Source organism: Aedes albopictus, chromosome 1, assembly GCF_035046485.1.
Source record: "Aedes albopictus strain Foshan chromosome 1, AalbF5, whole genome shotgun sequence".
In the NCBI taxonomy this organism is placed as follows: Eukaryota; Metazoa; Arthropoda; class Insecta; order Diptera; family Culicidae; genus Aedes; species Aedes albopictus.
Window position 1 is genome coordinate 163,338,978 of NC_085136.1, and position 18,383 is coordinate 163,357,360.

At 41.8% G+C, this 18,383-nt stretch overlaps 1 protein-coding gene across 5 annotated transcripts in view; it reads left to right on the forward strand.

The window, feature by feature from the left end:
* Window positions 1-18,383, forward strand: part of LOC109427655 (protein singed) — a 130,519-nt gene that overhangs the window by 98,798 nt on the left and 13,338 nt on the right. For all 5 annotated transcript variants that reach the window (XM_062845701.1, XM_062845699.1, XM_062845702.1 and 2 more), the window contains one exon: window positions 316-627. In XM_062845701.1, coding sequence (XP_062701685.1) covers window positions 426-627 — 202 coding nt within the window. In that variant the 5' untranslated portion in view covers window positions 316-425. The remainder of the gene's footprint in view (window positions 1-315; window positions 628-18,383) is intronic.

Consider the following 18,383-nt stretch of genomic DNA (forward strand, 5'->3'; position numbering starts at 1 on the left):
AGTCTTGAAGTCACAGACCATGTAGGCCTAACTGTCTTCCGGATTTTGTAGTAACATGTACTCTGTCGAGCATTGAAAAAATATTAATTTCCACATAAATTTCCATAATAAGTACTATTACGCTCTACTCACCCTTGCGATCTTCACTTACGCTCGGCAAGGCCAACAAGTTTTTGCTTCTCTCACCCAGTCAGTCGTGTTCGCGGTGCTTTCCAATCCCATCATATGCCCCACATAAACAGAAAAAAAAACGACGCGCAGAGAAATGTTGTAATAATCCATTTTCTCTTTCTATGCTTATGTTTTTTTTTGCAGCCAAGAGAATTTCTGGAGCACCGTGAGCCTAACAAAGCCACTCATAGCAGAAGAAGTGTACACCGCAAATAACTTCACCAGAGGAGGAGCCCTACAGTAGCCTCAGAAATATGAATGGCTCAAGCTACGAAATCAACACAAATGGTGATATCCTATCACAGAACCAGCAGAAAGGCTGGTGGACCATCGGGTTAATCAATGGCCAGTACAAGTACATGACGGCCGAAACTTTTGGCTACAAACTGAACGCCAACGGAGCTAGTCTAAAGAAGAAGCAACTCTGGACGCTCGAGCCATCCAACACCGGAGAAAGTAAGTAAGATCGTGTCTAATGTCCGACCGTTCGAGTTTTGTCAATTCAGCAATGTGTGAAATTTCATAGATATCGAATGTTGCTAATTCCGCAAGTTCGTTGATCGCAGTTGGCCGCCGCAGCTGCTTGGTTCTGTTACCTTTAGAGCAAATCCAGTTTCGCAAGCTGTGCAAAAAAAAAATGAAGAGCGCTGTGCCGTAATATAGTTTTTTTTTTTCCTTTATCAGTTTGCCATGGTCTGTGGAACCTTCTTCGTTGGCATAGTTACCTAACATAAAGCGGAACTGCTAAACAGCTACATAGCATAGCTAGGTGGAAGATCTCATGCCACCGCTGCTAGTATATGACCCCCTTTCGAATGGTAGCGACTATGATGGTGAATCTATATCATCTCCGCGGCAGGGGTTTTCAACCGGCTAGACGTTCAATCTATGATATACCAAATGATCTCAATTTGAAAACCAATTGACAATGGTAGATTAGAACGTTGATCAATTTGATTTATAGAATTTTATACATTATTTTAAAAATATATTTATCTTTTTAGTATACTTTTTCTCTTATGATCGGTTTAAATTAAAACAGCACATTTTTTTTATTTGTTTGTTTTTAAGGGATAGCGTCTTGAACGATTGAGTACCCATTACACATAACAAATATTTGGCCAAACAAGATCAATAGTTGCTCAACATGAAGTGAATCATGGCAACCTTGGGTTGATGTCGATCTGTGATGGCAGATATTTATCTATGTGTAAGGGAGTCTTTACAGATGGGTAACTCTCGCTTAGATCGTCCCACTATTTACACTTTGTCTTTAAAAATGCTTAGGTGATTTTCTAAAAGTCCTTGCCAAAAAAGTAAGGAAAATGCATTTTGCGACTCAAATTGATGGACCCCTCGCCAGTTAGAGCCACATTTTTTTTGCGGTCCCCTCGATGTTGGCCAAATGTTGGTTCAAATGAACTGTTATAACTCGAAAGTTTCTTCTAAAACTTACTCAAACTGAAACGTTGTGGAAAAGAGAGAAAGGATAGATTTACTATTTACAAAAAAATATCATTCCGGGAAGTGGCATTCCGGGAAAATTATCATTCCGGGAAATGTGTCATTCCGAGAAATGTCATTCCGGGAAATGTCACTCCGGGAAATGGCATTCCGGGAAGTGGCATTCCGGGAAATGTGATACCACCCCTTGAACGATTGAGTACCCATTACACATAACAAATATTTGGCCAAACAAGATCAATAGTTGCTCAACATGAAGTGAATCATGGCAACCTTGGGTTGATGTCGATCTGTGATGGCAGATATTTATCTATGTGTAAGGGAGTCTTTACAAATGGGTAACTCTCCCTGAGATCGTCCCACTATTTACACATTGTCTTTAAAAATGCTTAGGCGATTTTCTGAAAGTCCTTGCCAAAAAAATAAGGAAAATGCATTTGGTGACTCAAATTGATGGACCCCTCGCTAGTTAGAGCCACAATTTTTTTTTTTTTGCGGTCCCCTCGATGTTGGCCAAATGTTGGCTCAAATGAACTGTTATAACTCGAAAGTTTCTTCTAAAACTTACTCAAAACGAAACGTTGTGGAAAAGAGAAAGGATAGATTTATTATTTTCAGTTATAAAAGGTTGAGACGGCCATATTGGTTTTGACCGCCAGCTTGGATTTTTATACCAAAACTTTTTATTAACCATGTTGCCAACCACCGATTTTCAAAATCGGATTTTCAAAATCAACCTCAACTCTTCTATCGGGTAAATGACCTCGAGGAGGTTTCCCTGGACTGTCGATGTCGTTACGTCAGCCGACTAAGATTGGATGCAGGGCAAATGGACACATCCTGTCGGCAAGTCCTTCCGTGCCCGTGTCGTCTTTCAAAAGCTTGTGACAAGGCCCGTAGCTACATGTCTAGGCAGTTAACTTTGAGGTGTGTGTTCTGTAAAGTTCTTCTCCGAAACAGTACCTTCTGGTGATCCCGGAGAAGCTTATGTACAATGGCTTTATAGTCTAAGTGGGTTGGGAAGTATTCCTGCTTCCTTCGTTGACGTAGTTCAGTTCCTCACTCTGGGTGATCTTCTAAGAAATGAGAACATATACCTTTCTCCTGCATAATTTTCGAGATCGTTGTTTTGCAGATGTCGCTCGAAGACATTCTGGACTGCAATGAGAACTGTTTCTATATCTAGGGAAGTGGAACCATCTCGGCAGGGGTCCTATTTTGGGAAATTTTCTGCTATAACGCCAATTCTGAACCAATTGACGCAATTTTAGAACGCGATGAGATACGTACAGTATCTAGCCGTGTACAAAATTTCAAATCAATTGGTTTGGAATTAACTGAGATATAGCGAACAGTGCCCAAAATACCGGCCGCTGCCCAAGTGGTTCGCTACCCTATTTGTTCTTTGTCTTTTACTAGACTTTGCCAGTCATTCATTCATTTATTTAGTATAACATCGTTATTGCAATAAATCACCAATTCCTCACCACAACCCTCGGTTCGTAACTGAAATTCTCCATATCCTCAGCCGCGTCCCACATTTGTCATATCGTTCTGCACCTTGTCAGCCCATCGTGCTCGCTGCTCTCCAGGTGTTCTTGTACCATCCGGATCTCTTGCGAACAACTCACAACTTGCCCTGTCCATCGTATTCTTCCAGCTTTTGCGACCTTCCTTACGCCGTATAGTGCAGCGAGCTCGTGGTTCATTCTTCGCTACCACACACCGTTCTCCTGCACACCGCCAAAGATGGTCCTAAGCACCCAACGCTCACACACATCCAGTGCTTGCATGTCCTTCTCGAGCATAGTCCAGCTGACTTATTATTCTTGAGCTACCGGGTAGCATCCTTAACTTCCCTCGGCGTGAGAGTTGGTTCGTTGTTCCTCCCTGCTGTATCTTTCGCTGTCGTAGTCATGTCTGCGCTCCCCACAACCTTCAGGTGTTTGTCGTAGTGCTGCTTCCACCTTTCGATCGTATCAGGTCCGTCCGTCTGAGTTTCTAGTGTGGCACAGCAGTTCCATTTGTTAGCACTGCGCTTCTTCTAGGTGGCGCTTTTTCTCCTGGAACTGGCGAGTCTGCTGCTCTCACATTCTTTTATATCGTTCACGTTCTGCCGAGTCCCGTGCTGCAGCATGCCTCTCTTCATGCGCTCTTCTCTACCAAAACCTTTCTACACTCATCGTCGAACCAATCGTTGCTCCACATACCCAACGTTGGTCTCAGCTGCGTTATTGATGGCTGCTTTCATCGTACTCCAGCAGTCTTAGGGAGGGCATCTTCGAACTCGTCTTCATCCGGTGACCAGGAATGGTGACGCTCACTTGTGAAGAGTTACATTCACGTGCTACTATCTCAGTTCAGAAGCACGCTGTCAGAAAATGGTGAATGAAGAACTTTTACCCGTTAATTTTATCTAAAACTTTGCCAAATACAGTAATGGTCGCACACACATACCGAACTCGAGAAAACCATGAAGGCGACTCTCCACGGAGTGAGTGAAATTGACATTCTCGTTGTGGAGAGTCGCCTTCATAGTTCTCTCAAGAGTTTGGCATGTATGTGCGCCCCTTACTGTATGCGGCAATATTTAAGATAATATTGCAACATATTCCCATTCTTGCCGGTGATGCTATCTTGAAATTTTGGGATTCTGCCCGTATGCGGTGGCGACATCCGGTTGCTTTCTCTCTCTCTTCTTGGCGTAATGTCCTCACTGGGACAAAGCCTGCTTCTCAGCTTAGTGTTCTATGAGCACTTCCACAGTTATTAACTGAGAGCTTACTCTGCCAATAACCATTTTGCATGTGTATATCGTGTGGCAGACACGAAGATACTCTATGCCCAAGGAAGTCAAGGAAATTTCCTTTACGAAAAGATCCTGGACCGACCGGGAATCGAACCCGTCACCCTCAGCATGGTCATGCTGAATACCCGTGCGTTTACCGCGTCGGCTATAAGGGCCCCTTGCTTTATTCGCTCCAGATAAGTCCTGACGTCGATGATGTCAGAGAAAATGCCATCCGTCAATCAGGACGTGGTCGCTTTGGAATTTCGTCTGCTATGGTGATCTCCAGGTGTATCGATAAGGGAGGCTGTGCTGGAAGTAGGTGCTACGAATGGCCATGTTCTTAGTGGCGGCGAAATTTATCGGTCGTAAGACGTTTTCTTATATCAACATTCTGATTTATCGACCGTATTCTATTTATAACTTAATTGTTTTATGGCTATAACGCACAGTGGTTCCATTTGTTCAGGAAAGCGGTCATAAATCATTTTCTTCGTTTTTGGAAGGGACGAATCATTATAAGTGACCAGAAATAGCATGTTATGACTAAAAAAGGATATTCCAGTTCATTTTCATGATCATCACTTGAAAAATATGAACTTTGAACATTTTTATTTATGATAAATGAAAATATCATTTAAAAAAAACCTTTATATTGCACAGAAATCAGTAATCAAATATTTTTAATTATTTTGAAGAGTGGGTCGAATTCTGAGGAATTTCTGCTAAATATTGCACGTTAAAACATGTATAGCACGACTGTATCATAATAGATTCTTGTGAATAGAATCAGTATTAGCATTATAATTGTGATTTTAATATTAGGTTCTATTTCTACTGCAATAAAATAAATATATGAAACTGAATATTGTTTTTCAGAAATAAGGTAGTTTGCATTGTCGAAACACAGAAAAAAACATCACATATCGAATTAGTATGTATAACTACAGTACCTAATGCCCAAAAGCGATAATTCTGAAACATTAGTAACAATAGTGCAATTACAAAATCAAATACTTCTGAAATTATTTCAGACAAATATTCAGGATTAATTCACAAAACGTACGTAAAAGGAAATTTTTCAACCATACAAATATTGCTTTACACAGTTATATGTCATATAATTCATGGGCCTGTGTTTTGCACAATAAAAAAGATTCAAGTATCTGTCCAGTCGTATTTGTTTCTTACAATTGCATTGCAACTGCTATCCAGTAATATAGTACATGGAATTTTAATCATGTATAGCTAACCCAATAAAAGAAATATATACAAATACCCCTCGTCATTGCAATTTAATCAGCGCCTGCTATTTTAAAAGAAATCAATTTGTACACAAAGATTTAACGTTAATGAATTTATCAAATATTTCGATTTGGGAAGGGAATATGAGGAGTAAATACGCTCTTTTAGTGAATATTACTAAAAGAGCGTAACTATTCCTTCTTCTTCCAGCACTACAGTATTAGGTACTGAATGGATTTTGAGGAAATTTTTTAAATGTTGGCAGCAAATGCAAAACTTCTTATTAAATTCGACAATTACAGAGGTAAATTTTGACGAGGCCAAATAAGAATGGTTGTTATGCAACTATTAAGGTATGAATACCTCAATACCTCCAAACTTCTTTTTTGTTCATAATTTAAAAAAAAAACATTTTCAAAGATTGTTTTCAAATAAAATATCCCTCAATTATTGTAAGAAGCTTTGAAATATCTCCTGTAAAAATTTCAGTCGTTATGGTACGCATTTCAGACAATTACAGAAAAACTAGTATATATATAATTTTGTAGTTATTTTAATACATATTTTTTTATAAAAATAACGGGTAACTTCCAATACATCCTGCAAGCTTGTATGCAAATATTTGCAGCTACAACCTTCACAGATTGATTCTCCTACTCAAATCTGATCATTTGCTGGCGGACGATTGATTAAATGTGGTTAAGAACATGTTTGAAATGTTACATGAATTTTTATTATGTATATGTTCTATTGGTAAAATTATGTGCCTATTACTCACATCCCCATTGGTCCAAAAACATCCAGATCCGGTGTTTAGCGCTTCGAATTGGAAGATAAACATCTATTCTGATTCTCTGCGTTGAAAAACAACTGAAAATCTACTTGCTTTTGTTATACGAAGACGCGGAGTATAACTCAAAAGTCATGTGATTTTTCGACAAATTTAAAAAATGTAAAATTGCATAACAATAGCCACGCTCTCATGCAAAAATGCAACAGAAACTTACATAAAAATGGATTTTCTGCATTCTTGGGAACATTATTGATTTATAACAATTATACAAACTCATAAATTAGACAATCAAATTTTCGATTTTTGGCCTATGACGGTACCACTGTGTAACGGTCTGTTTCTACTCAGAGTGTAAGAGAGTAAATAGAGATCAAAGTGGATAATGAAATGATATATATGATAGTATTCGCTAGGTTGCGAACAGGTATGATTTTTTTTATAGAAGGTGAAATTAGGCATAAAAGCCATGTATTAAACGAATTCATCGAATGCGTGACACTTCTTCCGAACGACCTATACTCTTAAACAGATCGGCTTGATTGGTAGTTCATACCACCTTACTAAGGCTGGCAAAAGATTCAAGCACCCGACTGCCTATGTATTGTTCTGTTTTCATCGCAAGTTCTATCGATCGGTAGCTTTTGCGGGATTCACACTTCCGTTCATAGGGGTATGCATATATCGCAGCGTGTTCTTGCAATTAGGTTTATTCGATCTTATTGCATAGAACACTTTTGCTTTAAGCCAAAGTTTTTATATCAACATTCTAATTTATCGACCGTATTCTATTTATAACTTAATCATTTTATGGCTATATCGGTCTTTTTCTACTCAGCGTAGATATCTATGAAGTGGCCCAAGTTCTTGGACATATTCTGAGTAGATATTTAATCAACATTTTCTACCCATCCCCGCTGATCGTAACGACCTGGTCAGGTGTCGAACAAAGAGGTCGTTCAATGAAGGTTTGTCAAGTCCCAGGCAAATTTTCTGGCGCATTTAACGCCTCTATCGACAGCCACTCCAGGATGTGTACGACCGGCTATGCTATGCTATGCTATATCGGTCTTTTTCTACTCAGAGTGTGAGGTTCGTACGTCAGCCGGTGGGCGCAAAACTTTCCAATCGTCGGTCTAAATTCCACCTCCTGGCCTACCTGAGCGGTTAGGTCTCTGATGATCATGAAGTCGTGTCTTGGGCAGCTAGCTATCGTACTCGCGTTCGAGCTGCGCTTAGAATGCGTCCTTGTCATTGTCAGTGTTTCCGGAGAGGGGGCGGCGCATGTTGATTATGCAAAAGTTGATGAATCGGTTCTTGACTCTCAACTTGCACATTCTTTCATCGATCGGGCACCAACCGATCACGCACCTTTGCCACGTATGTTGCCGCAGCTCTGGTAGATGGTATTTTTACCTCACCATTGATCCTGTCCAACACACATTCTGGAGAACTACAATGCCGAACCCGCGGTCTACTGAAGTATGCGGGTGCTCCCGATGAAATTAAGGGATCTACAGTTCCACGTACCGAGCTTCCAATCGCAAGTCCTCCTTGCTGGAGTCGTTGTTAGTTTTTTACGGCCGGTTCACAGAGCCTAACACCAACTCCTCGGATTACTTTCCAGAGGGATCCAGTAAGCATCCCGAAGCAAATCCCCCATTACTGTCTGCATACGACCAAAGTTTTCACCGGGGTTGGTTACCCGATCTTCCCCAAGGTTGCTCGTATCTCGGCCGGTTCGAACTAGGAAAAAGGGATCGGTGTTGCATGGCGGGAGCTTAGGGACCTTACAAGAGGTTTGATTCGCTGTGCCAGCATTTACCGTGTCACAGCTATTTATTGAAGGGCTTTCTTTGGCTTTCATTGCTTTGCATGAATTTGTATATTGTGAAGCAAGCACAATTTCTAGAAACGGGAATCAAACACACCGACCCGTCTCCACCTTGGCAATTCAAAGCCTTATCCACTATGCCAACTCAGCTAAGTGAGAACCCCTGCTTTATCTCAAGATTTAAGCGTTCGACTCCGTGCCAAAGAAAGACTCAGCAAATGAAAAGCAGGTACTCTCCGCGCACAGCTTGATGAGAAAAGTTGCATCCGATTTTAATCTCCATTGATTAGATTTCCTCTTTTGCATTGATGACGACGACGGTGACGACGTCGACGTCCAGAGAAAACGAAGGGCACAGAGGCTAAGTGCGGTGGGAAGAGGCGGACAATGCGCCACGGGGCAAGCATTATTGTAGTAAGCCCGAAAAAGGAAGGCATCAAACAATAATTACAGTCTTTTTTGTGCTTTCGGTGGGCTACCTAGCGGTCAAGGTAGATAGATGTGTTGTGTATGCTGGAAATGTAGATAAATTTTTAGCTCACGATGAACGGGGTTTATCTGGGCGAACTACACCAACAAACAGCATCGATGAAGACTGTCTTCAGAAAGATTACCGAACCGTTAGGTTTCCTCGTGGCGAGAGAAATGTTTTAATCGATGTATTTTATCCCATGACGTTGTTGAAGTGCTAGATTTTGAACTGTTGGTCAAATTGAATACACTAACAGAAGATTGCACGTCGACTGGGCCATTAAAGGTTTCCATTGAAGAGTGATAGATGCTGCATACATGAATTTAATAGACGGGTATTATGAAACTGTTAGTTGAAATTTTTAGCCCGTTGTTTTAAGTGAATGTCTGTACTATCGATAAAATTGATTGAACCCTTTAAAAAAAAAGATGTAGCATGCTGAGCGAACAGAATACTTCAAGAAGACATCAATATTTAAGTCAGAAACAATCGATACATAGAACTCTCGTTAACCATAAATCAGTTAAGACATGTGTGCGCCGTCTGCATTGGCGGAGCCAGCTTTTTCTTTTTTCTTACCCACTCTCCTAAACAAACACGAGAAAGAGCGAGATGAAAGAGGAGGCAAGCTGCCCCCTCTTCTATCTTTCTCCTTCTCGTGTATGTTTAGGAGAGTGAGTGAGAAAAAAGAAAATGCTGGCTCCGCCAATGGCCGTCTGCCATGTCACCATCATCATCGACATTTTTCCACGCCCACACCCCTACCACTAATTAAGTTAAGGGAGCATCCATAAATGACGTAAGATTTTTTGACCGATTTTATACGCTCTCTCTCCACTCCTAGAATATTTTTAAATACCTAATACATGATTCATAGCAAAATCAGAGACTTACGTAGTCTTTTCCACGTTCTTCACATCATTCAGATGCTCATCGAAGTGCTGCTTCCACCTTTCAATCACCACACGCACGTCCGTCAAGAGGCTCCCGTGTTTATCTTAGCACATGTATTGAGTTTAATGTACAATATTGTTGATCAAAGAGAATTTTGGGCGCAGCTTAACCATTACCCGATAGTTGACAAAATCTATGTTAGCCTCACAATAGGTCCTGATGCCGATCATATCAGAGAAGTACCGTCCATGAATCAGAATGTGGTCGATTAGCGATTCCATCAGTCGCGGTTATCTTCAGGTATAACGATAGAGAAGACTACGAATGACCAAGTTCTTGAAAGTATCGCTGAAGAAATTTCAGAAGAAATCAAACACAAATCTGAAAACAATTCTAAATTAATTCTTAAAAAAAATCTGAAAAAAAACAAGCAGAAATATTTTAAGAATCCATAGATGGATTTTCTGGAAAAAAAATCCGGGAGGAATAGCGGAAGAAACACCTGGAAACTCCTGGTAGAACACCCAACAAAACCTCTTGAGTTATTTTTGGACACATTTCTGAAGGAATGCCCTACCCTAATAAAAAAAACTCATTTTTTTAATGAATATCTGTAGGAATTCATCGAGAAATTCCTAGAAGCCCGCTTGGAGGGAATCCTGGAGGAGTTTCGGAGAAAAAACATAGAGGACCCGGCGGAATTTCTGATGAAATCTCTGTGTAAATTTCTCCAACAATTTGGTCCAGCCTTTCCGTAAGAATCCTTATAAGAATCTCGTTAAGAATCTGTAGAAACATTTCTGAAGGAATCCTTGAAGGAATATCTAAAGAAATGTAAAGAAAACTTGGAATTTCCTGAATAATCTCTTGTAGAATTTGTAAAGCAGTCCTTGGAGAAAATTCCTCAGAAAGCTTCTGTGAACAATTTACTTTACAGTTGCGCTAACGTAAGAACTACACGACACAGAACGATAAGTGTTGTCTTGTGTCGCGTCGCGTATTGTGTGAGCTTCTGTGAAATTTTTGAAAAGTTCTGAACCGCTGATTCTTAATGTATCCGTGAATTATTTTCCAAAAAAAAATCCATGGAATATTTTTGAGTAAGCTCACGGAAGGTTTTCTCGATAGAGGCCTTGGAAATTTTTTGGAGGAATCAATATGAAAAAAATCTTCAGAAATTCGTAGATGATTTTTTGGAAAAATGTTGCAGGATTTTTTTAAAGGAATTCTTGAAGTTTATTCTAAAGGAATCCATGCATCCATTTTTGGAAGCTATCTGTGCAAGACTTTCTCAAGGATTTCTTGGAGAAATTACTGGATTTTGTAAAAGACTTTTTGACTGAATTTTCCTAGGATTTCCTGGGTGATTTTTTAAAGTAAATCTACTAGGAGTTTCTAGAGGAGTCACTGAAAAAATTTCTTTCAGAATTCCTGGGAGTTTTTTTCAGAAACTCGTGAAAGATTTAATAAATAATTCTAGGTTTGGTTTCAGCAATTATCGAAAAATCTGTGAAAGTTTTAATTCTTGGAGAACCTTGTAAAGAAATCTCCAGAGGAAAACATGTAGATATTTCTGAAAATTTATACTCAAAACCATGGTAGATTTTCTGAAAAAATCTCTCGAAAAATTTGAGAAGGGCAGTTAATATAGGAATCCCTGAAGAAAATTCTTGAATGGATCTCACATTAAAAAAAGTCCTTAGAAGTCCCTGGAGGAGTTTCTAAAGAAGTCCTAAGAAGATTTTCTAATACAAAATCAGATTCTCAAAACAAAATCCCCGGATATTTAAATTTTTGAAATAAATCTTTGGAAGATCGTTTGAGAAAATGCTTATACTAATTTCCAAAGGATTTTTAGGAAAAAAAGATCTAGGGTTATCTAAAGAAATCCCTGGTCTGCAGAAATTTCTGCAGAAACTCATACACAACTGTGTTACATAACTCTTTGTAAAACTTCTGGAGGCATCCCTGGTGGAATTTCTGCAGAAATTGAAAGTAGCTGTGGGAATTTCTAAAGTGACCCCAGTACAAATTTTTGAAAGAACTTTTAAAACATTTTCTGAAAAACTCTGGCAGAACTTCTGAAGAACTTCTGGAGAAATTTCTTCATAATGCCTAGAGAAAGTCTGAAGGAATCTCTGAGTGAATTTTTAAAAGAACCCATGGAGGAATTTTTGCTCAAACTCATGGCTCTTCGCAACACCTCCTCAAATTCTTGGTTTTATTACCTATAAAAGTTGTGGATATAGTACTTGATACTTGATGGGCTACAACTCGTAGCGATGAGTATACGCCGAATTAAGCATTAGCCTCCACTGGTCTCGGTCCTGGGCCAATCGCTTCATGTCACCCTGAACCTTTAGAGCCTCCTCAACTGCAAAAAAACACCGTGTGCGCGGTTTACCACGAAGCCGACGACCTCTTCCTTGTTCTCTGCTGAATATGGTTTTAGCTTTTCGCTCCTCCGGCATACGAGCTACGTGGCCAGCCCACCGCACCCTGCCGTGTTTTATTCGCTTCACTATCTTCATCTCTTTATATACTTGGTACAATTCGTGGTTCATGCGACGCGGCCAGATGCCGTCCTCCAGTTTACCGCTGAGTATTGTTCGTAGCACTTTACGTTCGAAGACTCCAAAAGCTCTCCGATCAGCTTCCCTCAACGCCCACGATTCATGGCTGTATAAAGCGACCGGAAGTATCAGAGTCTTGTACAACACGAGTTTTGTCTTCGTTTGCAGCCTACGAGACTTCAGCTGGTTTCGCATACCGAAAAAGGCCCGATTCGCAGCTGCAATCCGTCTTTTCACCTCGCGGGTAACATCATTTCGCACGTTACTAGAGTACCAAGATAAACAAATTCGTCCACAACATCAAACTCTTCACCACCTAACACTACTTCGTCACCACTACCACGGCCGGACCGAGGTTGACCACCAGCAATCATGTACTCGGTCTTTGTGGTGTTAATCGTTAGTCCAATCCTCGCAGTCTTTCTTTTAAAAGGTATGAACGCTTCTTTCACGCCCCGACGGTCGATCCCGATGATGTCGATATCATCCGCGAAGTCCAGGAGCATATGCGACCTCGTGACCGTGACAATGGTTCCGCTCCATTGCTCACCAGCTCTCCTGGAAGGAGCGCGATGTTGGACAATTAGTTCGAAAGAGCATCGCTCTGCTTCAGCCTTCCGATGACGAAATTTCATCCGCTACACGTACACTTGATTTCGAACCGTCAAGCGTCGCACGAATCTGACTAATCGGCTTCGCCGGAAAACCATGTTCGATCATAATCTGCCATAATTCGTTTCTCTTCACTGAATCGTACGCCGCATTGAAATCAATAGATCAATAGATGATGGGTCTGCATTCTGCAATACTCCCGAAATTTATCGAATATCGGCTGAAGGTGAACATCTGATCCGCAGTTGATCGGCTCTCACGAAAACCCATATAGATATAGTAATGAAATTTAATTTTGCAAGGCCTTTCAAGAACTTTTAAAAACTATCATTTTTTTCAAAACAGTTTGAACAATACTACAGTACTACAATAATACATAACCCATATACCTCAATAATGCTAAAAAAAACTGCTGCTGGTCCCATTTGTGAAATTGCCCACACGATTGAAAGGCGCTAATTGATTCTTAATAGCGAACCTCTTGCAAATTGAACCCCCAGCGATCAGCACGATCGTTTAGGGTGAATTCAATTTAATTTATTTCCATTTAATCGCACCATCTTGGAGTGGTGGTAGGTAGTTTGACAGCGCGCGCGTTGGACGCTGGCACAGTACTAGACCTCACGGAGCTATTTTTCCAACGGCGTTGTTCCGTCCGTTCGCTGGATGAGTTGAAGCACTTTTGTTTGGACGGACGAGTGAGAGTTACTTGAAACTCGTGCCCTCCACTTAAGTATTTGTACGTCTTCGGTTCGGAGAGACGTGATAGTATCAGGAAATCATAATTTCACCACACCAAGCAACAAGAGCTGCACTATTTTTTTCGTTCCAACTAATCAAGCAAAAGGCAGAAGCAAAAGGAACACTGCTGGCTGGAGTATAACAGCAAAAATAAGACGAATGTAAAAATGCTCCAGAGTCGATAGGTGCCGTCGTCGCCGTTGAACAACGAGAGCGAATTTATTAGAAGCGTGTCGAGAAATAAAACAAATTGATCGAGTGCTAGATAAGTGCACGATTTATTTCTTCTTGTGGTGCGCAAGATGCATCTGAAAGTGAAGCGCATTGCAAGGCAAAAAATGCGTTAGCTGCTTGGAAACTATGTACCGTCCATGTGACTGACAAGTGAATTGGAGTACATTTTGCATCGCATAATCGCTGAAGAGCTAAATCGTCTTAATTGGTTACTTGATTTCTCTATTATGTAGGTATGCTTTGGTAGGCAGTTGACCGTTGGAAACAATTTAAGGAGATCAATTGATCGATGTAAGATTAAGGAGGCTTGAGTTCTGCAGGATACATAGATTCATCAGTTAAAATGTTGGTTGTTTATGCATATATTATCAATATTATCTACTCCTATTAATAATTCTGTAGGTTAATAGGTCAGTGAGTTTGCAACTTTTCCGGTTTTCATACAAAATGTTTAACTTTGGAAGACTTGATTTAGGCTCTTCAAAGTTCATATAAAAATTGCTATAGATAACTGGACCTAGCTCTCCAGTATCCAGCATAAGGTAACAGGGACTGCTAGGTGGTGTATGGCACACTCGATAGTGGCCCAGCTGACGCTGTTGAACGCATGCTTTACAGTCCTAATAGCAGTCACCGTCGATCGACCCTTCTGTAAGCCGAACTGGTTATCCGAGAGGCCAGAGTCATCCGGTTTCTCGGTATAGAACATCAGCCTCGACAGAACAATTTGTTCCAACAGTTTTCCGGTGGTGTTGAGAAGGCAGATAGCTCTGTATGCCGACGAGTCGCCAGGTAGCTTCCTAGGGTTGAGCAGTAGAATAAATTTTTGCTTTTTCCACCTCTCTGGGAATTCCCCTCTAGCCATTCTGAACAAGTCTAAGCTAGCCTCGATGGCCGTCTTGATGGCTACTGTCGGGATACCGTCCAGACCCTTGCATTGTTCAACTTTCCAGTTGAAGTTTATTCCAGTGAGTTCGCCGTTCGTCACCTCGCTATGGCCGGTTTGACCATAGGAGAGGGGGGCCCCACGGTCTTGTATCGTGGCGTGAATACAGCGTTCTGCAGCATCTCGAAGGAGCGTTCTGGGGGTCCTGAATCGCTCATGACTACTCCATCTACTACTCTGTAGGCATCACCCCATGGGGTCGTGTTGGTTGCCTGGCAGAGATTTTCGAAGCACGTCTGCTAACGTCCCTTAACCACTTTGTTCAGTGCCAGTTTAGCTGCCCTGTAGGCCTTCACTTCACCCCATTCACCAGTACACCGTCCATTTCTGGGTAGGGATCGCCTTGGTATAGTCACATGCACGACTTAGGGTTCCGACTAGATCATCACTGGATAGATCGTCGGCGTTACCCTCCATTAGCAAACGCTCCACAAATGCCGGCTTATCGAATCGCGAGGCCAGCCATCCCCGATGACGGACGATGACCTTCGGCTGTGGACGTTTTCCTCCGTGTTCCACCCTGTATCGAATCGCCAGATGGTCACTGTGCGTGTATCCATCGTCGACCCTCCAGTCCGAGCTAGGGTTTAGACCCGGGCTGCAGAAGGTCACATCAATGATGGACTCTGCACCGTTCCTACTGTAGGTATTGTTGTCGCCTACGTTGTCGTACTTCCACGTTCAGTCTAACCATAGCTTCGAGTAGAGCTCACCCTCTTGTGTTAGTCAAGCGGCTACCCCACTCAATTGCCCAGGCGTTGACGTCTCCACCAAAGACAACAGGACTCAATCCCACTAGTGCGCTTGATAGCGAATCTAGCATAAACGAGAACTGGTCTATCGACCACCTGGGAGGGGCATAACAACTGAAATAGTACACTCCGTTGATCTTCGCTATTGCAAAGCCCTCGTGCGACGTGGAAATTATTTCCTGGACCGGAAAACGATCGGTTGTACAGCTTGCCGCTAGCTTGGTCTAATCCGCTACCCAGGTCCCGTTATCGGGAGGGATGCGGTATGGGTTCGATAGTTGGACTATGTATGTACTTGACTCCGAGACTAACTGCCACAGCAACTGTTGTGCAGCTTCACAGTGGTTCAGGTTTAGCTGAGTAACCTGCATTATCGTCGGTTGGGTTGACCTCCTTGCGTGCCTGGACATTTAGACCCGCCTGTCATGTGACCCTTGTTCACCGCGAAAATCAGACATGTTGGTGCTGAGTTGCACTCCCTGGCGATGTGGCCTTCCATTCCGCACTTCCTGCACCGCAACACATTCACAAAAACAGCTCGTACACACTTCTAGATGCGAAAAGTCGATATTTTTGTTTACCAAGGTCACTAGTAAACCTAGCTAGATTGCCATACAATTTTTTTTGCGAATTTCATGATTTAGCGGATGCAGGAGCTGTTTTTGTGGATGTGTAAGGGTCACACATTTTTTATGTAGTCTGGAAATTATGCATTTTAGTGCTGAGCGGTTTAAGCGTGTAGTGCCTTGAAGGAGATGCCTTTCTTAGTCGCCTCCTTCTTCAGGACTAGCATCATCTCTCCAGTCCTGGTGCACCGGATGCTTCTTACATCCAGCGGTGAGAGACGATTTTCACCTCGCATGGCCCTCAGCACATCGGCGTATGTATCAGCCTCAGTTTTGAAGACCACCGCGTCGCTTCATTCGCGCTTGCGGGCTGGTTTCACTTTGCTTAAGTTCTCCTTCTTTCCAACCGTAATCCCTTGGTCCGGTTGGGCCCCGTTTATCTTTGGGTTGGCCTCCTTAGTTTCCCTGCCCCATGCACGTTTCGCAACCGACTTGGAAGCCTGATTGCTCGCACTGGCCGTTCTTTTCTTCCTCTTCGGCTTTCCGCGTCTCCTCGGTAGGTTCCGACCATGCAGCTCGAGCGGTAGAGCGGTTCCGCTACGGCTCCGGCGAGCTGCATGGTTTCGTGCTGCATCGTCGCGTTGCCAGCAAAGAGGAAGCTGCCCGTTTGTGTGGATCGCTCCTTCCTACTCTCATCAGCTGCACTCCGCTCCTCCATCAAGGAGTATGACCTCCTGGTTTATCTTAGGCCATAGCCAACGATTAGCGGAGCTTCAGCAGGTCCTATTTCAGGTCCTTTCCGGGTAGTCCACCCGCTCGTATAGTCGATCAGTTTGTCCAGCTGGTCGGCAACAACCACCACCATCTTTAGTAGTCCGCTCCTGTAGCGGTTCAGCGCCCGCATGGGGTCCGCGCCTGTCATCTGCGCTTCCTCGGCCGGTGCTGGGCCGTTTTATGCTCCTCTTGTCGAACCTCTTGCTTCCTGCTCGCTGGTTGGTACACCAGCTCTTCGTAGTGGCGTTCTCGACAGTCCTTCTCGCGCGATCGGGTTCAACGCCGTTGTGTCCCCCTTAGAGCCTTCCTATTCCACTATTCCTCACTGCAAATGAAGTGGCTGCCAATGATCCTGGTGGTTATCTATGCAGGCCGGGCGGCCACCCGAAGGTTGGTCCAGTCATTATCAACAGCAACAATCATCAGATTCCGTGTCTTAGAATATAGTGTCTCTTTAGTGTGTTCGAATGCTTCCATATTATTATTATTTTATGTTCATTATTATGCGGTTTTTGAACATTGCGCTTTTGGTTTGGGTGTGGTGGGATCTGTGTAGACTATAGAGCATAGTGGTCTTTTGAAATTTCAAACAAGTCTCTCTCGATTAACGGCTACGCAGTCTTGGGATTTAAAAAACGAGTTGAGGAAGACACTATCCCCGTGTCGAAACGTCGGGTGAATAAAACAATTCGTTTTTTTAAATCCCAAGACTGCGTAGCCGTTAATCGAGAGAGTCAACCCTACAGTCGTATTTCAATAGCAATTTCAAACAAGTTTTTGCAACACATTTCATTTTTACGTCCAGCGTTGGGTGATAAAAATGGTTGGGTGACAAAACGTCAAAAGACAAAACGCCGAATGCCATAACGTCAAATGCCAGAATATCGAAGAGACAAAACCTTGAAAAGTAAAAAATGTGTTTTTCTTTCCGACGTTTGATCCCTAAGGCGATGAAAATATATCTTTTAAATCAGTAAGAAAATTAAAAATACCTCCTTTTACTTAATAAAATCGTCGAGGAAATAAATGTGAAGAATTCGAATAACTTTCAAAAGATCTAATAGTTTTTTTCTAGGGTTGTATGAGGATTCTAGATAAATATTTATTATTGATAGAATGATACCTTTACAAAATAATTGTAATAAGGAGTATTGCATTGATTCTTGAAAGTTCTTAAATATTTGAATGATTTACATTCTGTTACTGCATGTTCAATTCTAATTATGTTCTTTCCAATTATCTTATTACTTTTAAAAATTTCTCATGCCATCAATACACACAAATCATTCCATACATACATACACAGACGACACTCGTCTCAAATCATTCATCCACTGTGTCTCTTCTCATCTATCCCATTCGTTGTAGAACGCTGGCAGCCAGGTGCCAATCCAAAAACAGACGATAAAGGTAATCCTTACTCTTGTTTTGTTTGCTTTCGATCGTGTTTTTTAGACACATTTAGATATTTGAGTTTACTGTTGTACCTATGTACGTTGTTTTGTTGTTTTGATTGTGATTACATTT